The 15,513-nt window shown below is 47.4% G+C and overlaps 1 protein-coding gene across 7 annotated transcripts in view; it reads right to left on the bottom strand.

The window, feature by feature from the left end:
* The window catches only part of PML (PML nuclear body scaffold), a 75,464-nt gene that overhangs the window by 36,141 nt on the left and 23,810 nt on the right, over window positions 1-15,513 (bottom strand). For 4 of the 7 annotated variants that reach the window (XM_084905651.1, XM_084905650.1, XM_084905648.1 and 1 more), the window contains exons 4-7: window positions 15,212-15,282; window positions 9,691-9,828; window positions 9,068-9,329; window positions 7,895-7,947 (exon numbers count right to left, since the gene is read on the bottom strand). In XM_084905651.1, the coding sequence (XP_084761777.1) occupies window positions 7,895-7,947; window positions 9,068-9,329; window positions 9,691-9,828; window positions 15,212-15,282 (524 nt within the window). The other 3 variants (XM_084905649.1, XM_084905653.1, XM_084905654.1) reach the window with 3 other exon arrangements.

Raw genomic sequence — 15,513 nt, forward strand, 5'->3', positions numbered from 1 at the left:
CTTGGCTGGGAAAGGAATGGGGGCAGAAATGAAATGGGGACAGGTGAAAGTCCCTGTGTGAGGACTAAAAAGTGAGCAGTGGTAAAAATACTTTGAGGACCTAATGAGTGTGAGATGATGACAGCTGAAAGAGGGAAAGGAATTTTAAAGTGCTGCTATGTGTTATGAGTTGGATCCCTTTGAAAGATGCCAAGAGATACAGGAATTTATTTTTTTATTATACTTGGCTAATGGACTATGTTTCCTTGATCCAGTTGTCTTCTCCCCTTCTGGGTAGTATCCCAGGAGGTATTTGTCACCTCCATTAAAAACTGATACATACACATCTTAGCAGCACTTCTCTGACAGGACTGTGCAACTGAGTCCCCCAACTCCTTCAGGGTTCTCTCCTTTGGCTCTGCATTAGCAGGCTTGATGCCCAGCCTCCATCCCAGACCAATTCAATTAGGGTCTCTGTGGATGGTACCTAGGAATCTGTCATTGGCAAAACCCCAAGTGATCAGTATCAGGCAGGATTGTGAAGGATTGTCTTAATTACTGATTTAAGTTCATGTTTGGTCATCAGCTAGATAGGAGCCAAACCCTTTGATATTCAGCATCGAGTAACCAGAAGATATCTGCATAGTACCTGACATTATTGCTTATCAAGAGCCCCAGCTCCTTAGGGACTTTCTCAGCAGCCAAGCTTAAGCAACAGCAGGGATAAGTTTGGGAAGACATGCACAGCTAGCTTTTGCATATACAAAACCCCAGCTCTTTCTTGAAGGCAGAGAAACCAAGATGGCGGCATAGGTAAACACCTGAACTTGCTGCCTCACACAACCACTTCAAAACTACAACTAAAAGACAAAACCGACATCATCTAGAACCACAGGAAGGCTGGCTGAGTGGAAATTCTACAACTAGAAGGAAAGAGAAAAGCACATTGAGACTCAGAGCATCTGCGGAAGTAAAGGCAGAGGCACGGAGGCGCATGTGTGGAGAGGGCTGCCAACTGAAGGTGTGGCTGTTTTTTTCAAGTGGGAGGGAGACACAAGCTCCCAAATGCTCTGAACTCCAGTTCCAGGTGAGACTCTGGGGATCCAGACTCATACGAGGAGAAACTGGACTGTCTAGCATCAGGCGGAACTCGAGGGCAACTTTCTCTCAGAGGTGCTTACAGTGATTACCATGGGACATTGAGACCTTGGGGCTTTTAAGGCAGGGCTGACAGTCAGCCATTGCTGTTTGCTCTGCCCTAAGACCCTGCCCCACCCAAGCTGTGCACAGAGGCTTTTGCATATGAATGGCTTGGTCCTTTGAAATCTAAACTTACCTAACAAACTGCAGCTGAGTCAGAGAGACCCAGAACATCCAAAAGAATGCCCAAAGCCCCACAGCAGCTTGCATTGCTTCACAGCTGGGCCTCATCTGGGCACCTCCAAAACCCAAACAAAGAAGAGGAATCTGCAGATTTCTCCACAGCTCCTGCTGGGTGGCTTCAGGCAGAGGCTAAATTAGCACCTACTTGGTGATCCAAGAGCCAGTGTACCCACTGGCCAGAGTGGGACCATCCAGATTACAATTCCTCAGATCCATAAGGGACACACTCAGGGGGAAGACTCAGTGAACACCAAAGCCCCACTGAAGCAAATATTGCCAAATAAGGGTGTCTCCAGCACAGAAGTTCTCTCATCATAGACACAGCTGGTCCTCACAGCCAATTGGCCTGAAGGTCAATTCCTCCCAGTGATACCAACAACAATCAAGGCTTAACTACAACAAGACTGTGCACACAGCCCACAAAGGGGTACACCAAGCATGTCTACCTCAGGTAACTGAGGAGGCTGAGCATCTGGGCCCTATAGGACACCACGCACACAAAAACCACTCTATCAACTCAGGAAAGCAGCCAAAATGCAGAGATGAAGAAACAGGTCACAAATGAAAGAAATGGAGGAAAGCAAACTACTGGATATAGAGTTCAAAACAACAATTATTATGTTATTCAAGAATCTTCTAGAACCACCAATAAATTTAGTGAGACCCTCAAGGATATGAAAAAGGACTAACTAGAAATTAAGCATACACTGACTGAAATCAAGAATAATATACAGAGACCCAACAGTAGACTAGAGGATTGCAAGAATTAAGTCAAAAATTTGAAATATGAAGAAGCAAAAACAAACAAACAAACAAAAAAAACCACACACACACAACTGGAAAAGAAAAAAGAAAAATGAACTTAAAAATATAAAGATAGTGTGTAAGGAGCAACATCAGAATTATGGGGGTGCCAGTAAAAGAGAGCAAGATATTGAAAACCTATTTGAAGAAATAATGACAGAAAACTTCTCCCACCTGGTGAAAGAAATAGACTTACAAGTCCAGGAAGCACACAGAACCCCAAACAAAAGAAATCCAAAGAGAACTACACCAAGACACATCATAATTAAAATGCCAAGGGCAAAAGACAAAGAGAGAATATTAAAAGAAGCAAAAGAAAAAGTTAGTTACCTACAAAGGAGTAGGTAACTAATTGTCAGCTGATTTCTCAATAGAAACTATGCAGGCCAGAATAGCAAGAACCTACAACCAAGATTACTCTACCCAGCAAAACTATAATTCAGAATTGAAGGTCAGATAAAGAGTTTCACAGATAAGAAAAAGCTAGAGTTCATCACTGCCAAACCAGTATTATATGAAATGCTGAAAGGTATTTTTTAAAAAGAGGAAAAAGAAGAAAAAGGTAAAGATAAAAATTATGAACAACAAATACATATCTATCAACAAGTGAATCTAAAAATCAAATGAATTAAAAATCTGACTACACACAATAATAGAATCAGGGGCATAGAAAGGGAGTGGACTGACAATTCTAGGAGGAAAGGGGTGTGAGGTTGCGGGAAGAGATTGGACAAAAATCATACACCTATGGATGAAGAGAGTGGGGGGAGGGGGTAAGGGCATGGGGTGGGTTGGGAACTGGGTAGAGGGAAGCTATGGGGGTGGGGTGGGGGGAAGAGAACAACTGTAATAATCTGAACAATAAAGTTTTATTTTAAAAAAATAATATTTTTTTAAAAAAAGAAAAGTATGAAAGGCCCCAGAGATGCTTCACCTGTATCTGTGAATGGGCCCACCTCGTTAGCTCACCTGTGGCCCCAATGCCCACTTTTCCAGCCCCTCTGCAGGCTGCTACTGGCCCTTGCGGGACACAGCTCACATCATCCCAGAGGAGCACCTATTTTTCTGATACATACTCACCAGCATCACTGTCCCTTCCCCAGATCAGCTGCTCCCCATAGGCCTCCCTTCCACTGCCACTTCTGACATAGCCCATCCTTTTCCATAGGCCCCCTCCTGCTTCCACTTGGTCTTCCTGATGCCAGGCCCTGGGGCCAATCAACTGTCAGAAGAGAACACCTATTTATTTATTTATTTATTTATTTATTTATTTATTTATTTATTCTGCTTTGGGTCCTAACACAAGGCCCATGGCAGAGGCACTGCTGAACCCAGGTGTCTACCACCAAGCCTGGGTCTCACCCCTCCACCCAACTACTGCCTCATCTGGAAGGGGTGAGGCCTCTTTCTGAGTAGTCTCCTATTCACTCAGTCTCTCCCTGGCCCAGCAGGCCTGCACCAAAGCCTCCAGACAAGTATACATTGCAACAACTGACACACCTACAGCCCAAGGCAAGGGTGGGAGAGGGGGGTTGTTTACACACCTGGTTATGCTTGGAAGATGTGGCATATTAGCAGGTTGGTATTCTACACCTGTCATGGGAAGTGAGCGAAAGGACATGGGAATGCAGGAGCCTAGAGCACCCAGGGAATGTCACCCTGCCCCCTCCCTCCAAGCTGCTTTGAATACTCTAGGAGCACCAGGGGTCTGGAAGTGGCATGGAGGGTGGGTAAGGAATTCACCAGGAGGATCTGATTTGTTTTCTTTTAAAATTTCTTCAAAAGGTTTGGGACTTCTGTAATGATTAAGTTAAAAACTGTCTGATGAATACCTACACAAAAGCCATTGTTCCTCTGACTCTCTCCATGTCTCCAGAGCTAGTCTCCAAGGTGAGCAGCTAATTCTTCATCACCTGCAGTGCCCTCAGGCATCACCTGGCTCCTTGCCCACAGCTGAAGATTAGCCTGATACCCCACCACCCAAACACAGCTGGAGTCAGTTCCTCCGTTTGACTCTCAGGAAGTCTGGGGAGACCAGTGGCATCTAGTCCGTTTTTCTATCATCTCTTCCCATGCTTCTATCTCCACCCAGACTCAATTTTTATTTTAATATATTTTATTGATTTTTTACAGAGAGGAAGAGAGAGGAATAGAGAGTTAGAAACATCGATGAGAGAGAATCATCGATCAGCTGCCTCTTGCACACCCCCTACTGGGGATGTGCCCGCAACCAATGTGCATGCCCTTGATTGGAATCGAACCCGGGACCTTTCAGTCCGCAGACCAACGCTCTACCACTGAGCCAAACCGGTTTTGGCAGACTCAATTTTGTTTTAATCTTATCAAGATTATGGGATGGAAAAAAGTGCCCAGATTTCAGAATATGAAAAGACAAGTCTCAAAAATGGATTGGCTGTGAGGAATAGAAATGTGTGTGTGTGTGTGTGTGTGTGTGTGTGTGTGTGTGTGTGTGTGTGTGTGTTGGGGGGTGGGGGGGAAGGCACACAGTCTGGGCAGCTCCGAGGTCTCAGCTTGTATAACTGGGCAGATGGCGCAATTCACCAAGCAGAGCAAGAAATGAGTTTGAGGTCTCTCTGGGACATCTAAGTACCCACCGCTGTAGGAGAATCTCTGGCTGTACTGACTTTGTATCAATAGCCTCTGGCTGTAAGTGAAGGCAAAGGCCTGGCTGAGATTATAGGAAGGCATTTAGACCAAAACCAAAGCAGAACATTTAAAGGACCTTGAAGGAGAGGAGCAGCAGCCAGAATGTAGGAGGGAAAGGAGAAAGCCCTCCTGAACCAAGGGAAGCAGTTTCTCAGGACGCTCCAATGCTGGTCAAGAGTAACAACTGAAGGTGACCATTGGACTTGGAGGCAGGGAGGTTACCCTGGTGCTGGTGGGCAGGGTCCACTGGCACAATGAGGGAGAGCAGGGAAATGGGGTGAGCAAGGAACACCCAGGGAGATAAGGAAAGAGATGTTCTGAGATGGGAAGACTTCCTTTAGCAAGTTTAGTTATGGCTCTTAAGGAAGTAGAAGTATCTGAAGATGGAGATGAGGACCAGCAGATGGGGTAGGCTCCCAAGGAGGCAGGGGTGCTGGGGCCAGGACAGAGGAGTCCCAGACAGGTGAATGTCCCTCTACCCTAATAGGACGAGAGGAATGTGATGGGGTCAGGTCAATTTATCATTAGATATTAGACAGCAAGATGTCAACAGCTCCCTTGCCATCTGAAGGTTCCTATTGTCTTCCTAGGGCAGAGGGTGTGGTCACCTGCCGAGAGTGAAGGTGAGGATGAGGGCCCAGATCTTAGGCTGTGGAGGTTCAGTGAGCTGAGGTGGAGAGTGGGAGAGAGAGTTTGACTGACTATTCTTTGTGGTTTTCCTCCAGTTGATTTTCTCCAACAGAATTCGGCTCTGGGTAGCAATGCAGAGGCAACCTACTAAATCCCACCAGGGTTGTTTGTAAAGGGCAGGCCAAACTGGAGGCCAGGAGGAGCTGGGTGGGAGAGAGTAGAGGTACTAAAAGTTACTGATGGAAAGCTCAAGGAACAGAAGGCGATGGTCAGTCTTGAGTGGGCCAGTTTAGAGATGGACAGTTCAGTGATGGTGAGGTTCCATGGATGGCCTGGTGATGGAGAGAGGTCAAGGAGCAGAGAGGCTGAGGTAAAGGATGCTGTATCCCCAGAAGAGGAAGAGAGAGGAACCTTAGGAGGCAGGTGCCAGAGTCTTCCCTATGTGGGGAAAGTAGGAAGACATCTGATATGAGCTAGGGAAGTGGGGTTCACCTCAAGATCTGGAACCTCAAAGGCATAGGCAGTCTTATCAGATGGTGGGACTGAAACAGCCCAGGAGACATAGAGGGCCTTGATCCCACCTCCTATCTCTGATGTGGCAGAAAGAGGGACAGAGTAACCCTACATGAAACCAAGTTTCAGGACAGAGAAGTGACAAAAGCTAAGTCCAGCAAGGAATCTGTTGGTCACGGTCTTTCAACAAACATTTATTGAGCAGCCACATCTGCCAGGTTGTAGGATTGATACAGTTCCTGCCCTCATGGTCTTAGATCCTGACAGAAGCCAAATGGAAAGGCCTGGGGTAGGGGGATGGGACAGTGGGAGGTACAAAGGTCAAAAGAAGCTTTCATTGAGCAGAGGCCCAGACATGTGAGGAGTGGTGGCATGAATCTGTCATGCCCTCTCAACTAACAAGGACTAAAATCTCCTTGCCCAGAGTCTATGCAACCATTCCATCCTCAGTTCACTTTGACCAAGATGTATGAATGCCTACTGCTTGTAGGGTCTTTAGGTGTGTGGGCTAGGCTGGGCAGAGGAATGGAGGAGGGGGCAGAGCAGGGTGTGGGTGTTGGCCTAAGGTTACAAGAGGATGGTGGCCAGTGTTTGTAGAGGGAGGCACTCGGGGCTCTCAGAGGCTTGTCTGAGGGGGACCTGGGCTGGTGGGGGGCCTCTCTGAGGACAGGAGTGATGGGGATGCATTTGAAGGGACTTCCTGGATTTGGGGATTCTCTGCAGGGGTCCTGTCAGAATCCTGGGGGGAGATTCCTGCCCCAAGAGTCTGGGGTGATTGGCCTCCTGCCCTGCTTCCCCTGAAAGAGGCATCAATCTGGGGAGCAACAGAGGAGGGAGGAAAAGCAAAGAAGTTGTTGAGCCACTGAGCTACCTGGGAGGACCCCCGGAGGGAGTGGCCAAGAGACCGCCCTGCCTGCCGCACCAGTCGGGGTTGGCGGATGGCTGGCTTTTGGAGGCAAGCAAGACACTCCTGGAGGTTGGCAGAATGGTTGGGGGGCTCAGTAATGGCAAGGGTAGTGGCTTGGGCCATCGGGGAAGGACAAGTCCACAGGGGGGCACGATACGGTTTGAGTGGCAAGTGGATATGACGAAGGCGGATGGCTCTTTGTATCCTGCGAGACAGGTGGCTGATCCCACGATGGATGGCAGCATGCTCCTGGTACCCGGCAGGCTGGCTGGGAGATGTGGCATCGGAGATGACTTGCTTGGTGGGATTGTGGGGAGACCAAGCCAGGAAGTGGCATGCACCTCGGGGCAGATGGGAGGCCCGGCAGGTGTGGGATGCTCTTAGTGCTCTCAGCAGGGGGTGGGCTGGCCGGGAGTATGTCGCAGCAGTCTCCATGGGCTCCAAGCACTTTCCAATACAGAACCTCAGATTGAGGGCTGGAAGGGGCTCAGGGACCACCCAGTCCAACCTTTTACTCTGTTCAGATCCTCTTTTCCCCTAGACATGGGACTTCCCATTAACAAATCTCAGGGACAGAAGGGACACAACCCACAAACCACTGTCCCATTACAGGATGGCTTTAAAGAAGTTCTTTCTTATCTGGAGTGAAATTTCTTGTGTGAGCCCTATGTGGCGCTGCCCTGTGCCCTTACAATCCCTCAAATTGGCCCTCACTTGTGTCCACCCTCCTTGTTGAGAAGGGGACAGAAATACATAAGGAAGCTCCCAACAAAGGCCATGTCTAGTTCAGAAAAGAGACAGATCTGGAAGGAATTACTCTATCAGCAGTTTAGAAGAGGATATATGGTTACTGAAGGCCCCTCATCTGGAGGGAGGGCTGGGGTGGTTCAGGCCCACAGGCCTTTGAAGATTATCCTTAGGACAGCTCAGGACTGAGAGTCACCTGCTGTGATTGTGTCCCCTGCAATGGGGGGAGGCAGGAATCCCGGGCCAAACTTCTGGGCCACTCACCGAGTTTTCGGCATCTGAGTCCTCTGAGCTGCTGATCACCACAATGCGCTCCTCTGAAACAAGGTAGGGGAGGCAGCGTCAGGCCCTCCTAGGAACACCCAATCCTGCCCATCCCAGCCCCAGTTCTCCCGTGGGGACTTTTGTTGGCCATTGGACTGGGTGGGTGATGTGTGGCCTGCAAGAGGGGATGTCAACATTCACCTTGTGTTGCCTGCGAAATCTGTAAATGCCTGCTGGCCCTGTAAGCAGAATTTGCTCCCTGTGGAGGCCTGACAAACACCACCTGGTTTAGAACCTTTTGTAATCCTAAAGAAGCTCATTGGTGTATTCCAATTCTCAGACCTGTGAGAATGTTCAGTTAAACAATAGCCTATATCTAGTTAAAACCTTTTGATTTGCCAATAGCATTTGTGAGCAAGGAATATTAGTTAGGGTTGGGTGTGTCAGCAGAGTCAGGGCCCAGGCGGGGGACCTAGAATGAGAACAAGGCTGGACTGTCTTGAACATTCCAGAATTCTATGGGTTGACCGCTAGTCTTGCCAAAGGACTTCCTATTTGGCAGTGTCCCTGAAAGATATCTAGGACAAATGAGGGGCCATCAGGCGGTAGCCTTTGCAGAAAAATTTGGGAACAGATGGGTCCATGGTCTTTATTCGAGTCCTCTCTGGGAATGTGCTGGACACCCACAAACAAACATTTCATGGGGAGACCCATGCTGTGCAGAGACATGGTGCTACCCTGTTTCCCCGAAAATAAGACAGAGTCTTATATTAATTTTTGCTCCCAAAGATGCGCTAGATCTTATTTTCAGGGGATGTCTTATTTTTCCATGCGCTAGGTCTTATTTTCGGAGGATGTCTTATTTTCAGGGAAACACGGTAGGTTCTGCAGGAGTGTATTTGGGGAAGGAGCTAAGGAACTTAACTTCAGCTTCTGGTGCTCCCCACACTGGAATCCCGTCAAAGCACATGGTGAAATAAGCCACATGCACTCTCAACCCCCAGGAAAACTGTGGGCTCTCCTTGCCCCGTGTGGTAGCAGCTGAGGGCAGAACACAGGGAATGCTGTTGGCTTTGGGCTCCCTGGGTTGGTAAGGATGCAGAACAGGGGCCCCACCCAGCCCCTGGAAAACAGCATGCAGGCCTCAGCCTCTGCTGTCCCTGACCTCCCTACCTGCCTCCCCAGAGTCGCCAGTCTCATGGTTGCTGTTGAGCAGTAATTCCTCATTTCCTGCAGTGTGGCTCTCGGGGCTCTGGGACCCCTCCAGGGGCAGTGGTGAGACTTCCTTGGAGGTGCTGGGCCTGGGCTGCTCGGGGGAGCTCAGGGACAACCTGGCCTCCTTCTCTTCCTCCGACTCCATCTTGATAACCTTCCTGCGGCAGTCGGTCTGGCAGGACTTCCTCCTCTTCTGTGGCGTGGCTGTGTTGGAAACCTCCTGTGCAGTGGGAAATCACAGTGCCAGGTCAGGAGCCTCCAGGGGCCCTAAGGTCTCTGGTGGGCAGAGATCTAGACCTGGGTGGCAGGGGCCTGTGCCTTCCTCTCTGCCTTTCTCCACTCAAAAAATCCTCCCAGGTTGCCATGCGCACTGGCCCTGCCTACTAACCACCAGCCTCTGCCTGTTCTGGGAGTGGCTCATATGCTTAGTATAGAGGGGAACTTCCTGACAGGGCAGCTGAGGGAAAGGAAGGAAGGGCATAGAGCAGCAGGTGCTAAGGTCTGGATTCTCACTCAGCTCCTCTTACTGCTTGCTGGGATCTGTGCTCTCAGGAGGAGAGGCAGGACTGCAGAAAACTTACCTCTCTACAGGAGGGGTCTTTGATGGAGTAGGCATACATCGGCACGGGGTGTGTCCCAGGCACCGACTGTACAACGGCCACAGGTTGAGCCTCAGCCAGCCCCAGGGCCTGCACCTGAGCTATCTGTGTCCCCACTGGCTGCAAAGTCAGAAAAGGAGAATCAGAAATGACTGTGCAGCAGCATAAGGGCTGGAAACCTAGATCTGGGGTCAGTCCAATTCCCAAGGCCTCACCCAGTCCAAAGCCTAGAGGCCCTAGGGACCAGGAGCCTTCCCCACCCCCTCCATGACTTCACCTCATGACCCGGAGGTGCTGGCATCCAGGAATCACTGCCCAACAACTCCTCAAGGCTTGCTCGACATCTAGCCTACACAGCTCCAGGAACAAAACACTCACTGCTGCAGGAACCAGTTCCTCTATAGCAGCCAAGTTGTAACAAGAAGGACACCCTTCCATTGAGCTGAAACTGGCCTCCCTGTGGCCTTCACACTGCCCGAGGGGCTTTAACTCTGCCTGGGTCAGAATAGCATTAATGCATCTTGGACAAATCACTTAAAACTCCTGGGGCCAAAGGCCCTCTCTGTAAATGGGAATAATCATCCTCTCTACCTCACAGAGTAGTGTGGATGAAGTACATTACTAAGTAAAATGCTAGAAAAAGCACCTGGCACTTAGTACCTGATGGATGATAGTGTTTTTATTACCACTCTGTGCCAGGCTCAGTGAGGTGCTTCATGTACCCATCCCCAAATGAAGTAGTGGCAGCTCCTCAAAAAGTCTGACAGAATTTTCATGATTCAACAAATCTTCTAAGTATGTATCCAAAGGAACAGAAAACAGATGTTTAAACAAAAACTTGCATATGAATGTTCACAGCAACACTATTCACAACACCCAAAAATGTCTGTCAATAAAATGTGGCACACCCATATAGTGGAGTATTATTCAGCCCTAAAAAGGAATAACATTCTGATACACACACATGAATGAACCTTAAACACATTATGCTGAGTGAAAAGAAGCCAGCCACAAAAGGATACATATTGTACACTTCCATTTCTGTGAAATATCCAGAACAGCTAAATGTATACCTTTGGAAGGAGCACGGTGGTTGCCAAGGGGTGGGGGTGGGCACAATGGGGAGTGACTGCTTCATGGCTTCGGGGTTTCCTTTCCTGGCAATGGGAATATTCTGGAACTAGATAGTTGGGATGGTTGTACAAGATTGTAAGTGTAGCCCTGGCTGGTATGCTCAGTGATTAGAGCATCAGCCCGCATACCAAAGGGTTGTGGGTTCAATTCCCAGTTGGGGGCACATATCAAGGTTGCAGGTCAATCCCCAATCCTGGTCGAGGAGGCAACCAATTGATGTGTCTCTCTCATGTTAATTTTTTTCTCTCTCTCTCTCTCCCTCCCTCACTCCTTCCACTCTCTCTAAAAATGAATAGAAAAATATCCTTGGGAGAAGATTAACAAAACAAAAAAAAGATTGAGAGTGTACTAAATGTAACTGAACTTTATACTCTAAAATGGTTAAAATAGTTTTCTAGAGGGTCAATGGGGGAAAAACGGGGACATATGTAATACTTTCAATAATAAAGATTAAAAAAATAAAAGTTTTCTTATGTGAATTTTACCACAATAAAAATAAATTATAATTTTTTAAAAAAGAGGTAAGTACCACCCTATGATTATCACAAATCTACAGAGAAGGAAACTGAAGCACAAGAGAGGGGAAGTTATTTTCTATGGTCACAGACCTAATAAGGGCCTGGACTAGGGTTTGAACAGTTCCCTTCCAGTGCCCGCGCAACTTGCTTTTCTTCAGTCACTGTCTCCTTTGCTTCCCTCCCACCATCCTTCCCTATTGTGTGAAACTGAATGGCTTGTTAAAAATGAATGATGTGGGAAGTGCTCCTTTGAAAGAAGAGGCCCACACTCCTGACCATTGGTGCTTCAAATTCTATGTGACGATCATCAGTCAGGAGCATGCAGTCTGTCCACAGAGTGAAGGCAAGGTATTCCATCGCAGCAGAGGGGCCCTTCATCAAGAAGAGCTGCATTGGAAAAGCCAGGTGACTGACTGTGAGAGTACAAGGCCTGGGATACTTTCCTAATATGAACAAGCTTTGCCTCTCCTGTGTGGCCAGGCCTACTCTCAGAGGACACCAGCGATGACCTGGCCAAACCCAGCTGCAGTAGATAGGGAAGGCCCAGTACGACGGGGCCACGTGCCAGGTACTGGACTGGAGCCAGGCAGGGCTCTTTTTGGTATCATCAGTGCTCTGACATGGGCTGTGGGCTCCTCCACAGTCTGCTGAAATGGATTGACTTCCTTCTTTCTTCCCCTTGGTTTCTTTTGCACAACATATTTACAAAAAAGGGAAGAGAGTTGTTTTGGGATTAGAGAATGAAGCCTGTGTGTGGGAAGGGCAGAAAATGGACAATCTCTGACTCCAGGAAAGTGCACAGTCTATAGTGAGTGCTCTATGCCAGTGATTTTCAAACTATATTTATTGTGACCCATTAGTAGATAATGAAAGCAATTGAGTGGGTCATGACCCGCATTTTTTATATTACATAGAACAGGAAATATAATAACCCCATGTAATAAGTGTCATTTGTTTTTGCAAAACTTCTTTTTGCAAAACTGTTTTATGTGTATGTCTACAGAGTGTTGGCTAAATATTAAATATATTTTTTTTATAATGGGTGATGATCAAAATGTTTAAACCATCTATTACATATTAAAAAAAAAAAAAAAAAAAAAAGTAGCCCTGACTAGTGTGACTCGGTTGAGCATCATCCCATGCACTGAAAGGTGGCTGGTTCAATTCCCAGTCAGGGCACATGCCTGAGCTGCAGACTCAATCCCTAGGCACATGCTTGGGTTGTGGGGTGCATGCGGGCGGCAACTAATAGATGTTTCTCTTTCCCATAGATGTTTTCCTCTCTCCCTCTCCCTCTCCCTTCTTCTTTCTCTAAAATATCAATGGGAACATTAAAAATAAGTATGGGTGAGGAAGTGGAAAAATTGGAACCCCTGTGTACTGTTGGTAGAAATGTAGAATGAATGGTACAGCCACTATGAAAAATTGCAGGGCAGTTCCTCAACAAATTTAAAATGGTATTACCATATAAACCAGCAATTCTAATTATAGGTAAATTTTATGTTACGTGTATTTTGTCACCATTAAAACATGTTTTTTACCTTTCTTGTCTGGCTCTACAGACTGCTGCTCAGTAAAAGACCTTTCCCTATGGGCCGTGAACTCCCCAGAGCAGGCTTTGTTCCTCTTTGCCTCCATTCTACACCCACCCCCACTGTTAATGAAGCAGGGGACACATGAGGCTCAGTAAGAAAAAAAAAATATCATGATGACTGATTTATAATTGTTTTATAGCTTTAAAATTTTTTATTTTTTTCACTGAAGTATTGTAACATCATTGCAAAAATAGTGTATGGGAAACAAAAGGGGGGATGCCCGAGCTACTCCACTCCCCCAGAAGGTCTAGTTAAGCCTGTAGGCATGTTTTGTCATTTCTGCCTAGGCATACAGTTGTAATAAAAGTTAACCAACAGTTTCAGGAGGGATGAGTGTTGGCACCAGAGGCCCATACAGGGATGTGGATCCAGGAGTTGCCTTCATCTTGGTTGATGGACCTGACGCTACTGGAACAAACTAGACCTGCCTATCTCATTCGAGCTGCCTCACTCTTTTTTTGCACTCACTGTGTTACTCCCTTCCTTTCTTCAAGCTCCACCTGCCTGCCTACCCACTCCTCCAGCCTATTACTTAAAGACCACAAGAGGCTCTGCAAAAAAGAGCATTCTTCTCATGCTCCAAGTTCAAACTACTTAGTAATGGGTAGTGAGAAGTCGCCTCAAGATAAAGACACGGCAAAATGCCTAGACCTCACATGGACAGTATGGGCTTTCTTGCTGTTCATCAACCAGCAACTGGCACCTGGAAGACAGCTGAGATCTGTGGACCCAGGGCACTTTCCACTATTATTCATATGCTTTCTTTGGGGACATTATCCTAGCACTGCACGTAATACAAAACAACTTAAATATCCATCAACAGAGGACTGGCTAAAAATGCATGCTATAGTCAATGGTCCACAATGCTATATATACATGGTACTATGCTATCTATGTGCAAAAAGAGAATGAGAAAAGCAAATATCTGTAATTGTATTTACTTATAATTACATAAAGAAATTCTGGAAGGAAATGTAATGTTAAAAAAAGATAGGTATGTGAGCATAAGAGCTGACAGATGGGGGCAAAGATGGGAGTGAGACATTTCTCTGTTTTTATTTCTGACCATACGATTATATTTTATTTATTTATTTTTTTGTCACTTTTGGAGCTATGTATATGGGGATGTGATACCCAAGGCAGGAGGTGACCTCTAGTCCTTCCCCCCACCCCAGCTCAGCTTGTGGCCTCTAGTTAAGCCACACTCTTTCTCTGGATATTACCTTCATCTTCTCTAAAGGGGGGGGAAGAGGGGGAGGAGGGTGTGTGTGTGTTAGACTCTATGCTCTCTCCTAGCTGTAAAATACTCATATCTAAAAGTCCTGCCTCCTCCAGGAAGCCTATACTGATTGCCTTAGCCTTCAGCATTTTCCCTCTCCTATGGGCCATGCCATAGTAAAGTGAATCCAGGAAGGCTTGCCATCCTGACCACCCACATCAGAAGACCTGCTTTTCATGGATGTCAGATTAGTCCTGGACAGGCAGGCACATGCAAACCTGGATAAGCAGGATGGGGAGGAGACCAGATTCCTGGTTCTGGAAGGAACCGAGGAAATGAATCCTGGTGGAGAGTGCTATGCATGCAAGCACCCAAGAGGGCAAGTCAAAGAGTACCCAGGGAAATTCTCTAAGTCAGAGCAGTCCAGAGATGGCGTGACAACCTTCAAGAATGAGTGAGCTTCCTGTCCTTAAGGGTGTGTGGATAAAAGCTGAACGGTGACAGGTCAGGGGTGCTGCAAAGTGAACGCAAACATTAGAGGAGGAATGGGTAGCTTCCAATTCTTGAGAAACTATGGCTCTTGGATATATGCTGACCATGAAATCATACCAATCGACCCCAGGCTGCTGGGTGGAGGTCTGACTCCTGGCCTCATTCTCCATTCTTGTGTGGAGACTCAAATATCTGGGGTGGGGTGCAGGAAAAGACTCAAATATCTGGGGTGCAGGGAAGGGAGAGGTCATCAGGGGTGCCCATCAGTGATCACTTCCTTCGCCTTCTGTCTATTCCTAAGGCTTAACTGCTCCTGAACCCATCAAGAGCTCTTGTCCCATCAAGAGCTCCAGTGGCATTTAGGAACTCGGAGAAAGCCACGAATCCTCTCTCCCACTGAAAGCTCCAGTCCAGCAACTTGCTGTTCATTTTTCAGGCATTCTCATTACTCTATTACCTGCAGATACAGGGACAACACTCAGTTTACTTTCTACCTGACCTTCTGGACTGTGCCACCTCCCTGTCAGACCTCAAACCCATCTCACCAGATCAACGTCAGAAGGCTCCCTTGAAGTGCTGGTAGCCTCTGGGCTGGCTCTCCTGGGTAGAGCTGCATCTGCAGAACACAGAGAAGGTCATAAGCGGGCTAGGGACACTCCTGGTGAGAGGGATCCTGGCCTGGGACAGTAAAAGAGGGAAAGAGGGAATGTGCCTATTGCTTTTCTTAGATACCAGAGTCTCTCACAACACTGAAGCACTCCATGGAGGGGCTAAGAGTTGGAAGGAAAGCTCTCTGACTACAGTGGGCATGAATCTAGCCAGAAGGGAGAAAGGGGTAGTAATTAGC

This window comes from Pipistrellus hanaki, assembly GCF_964339955.1.
Source record: "Pipistrellus hanaki genome assembly, chromosome: 1".
NCBI lineage: Eukaryota > Metazoa > Chordata > Mammalia > Chiroptera > Vespertilionidae > Pipistrellus > Pipistrellus hanaki.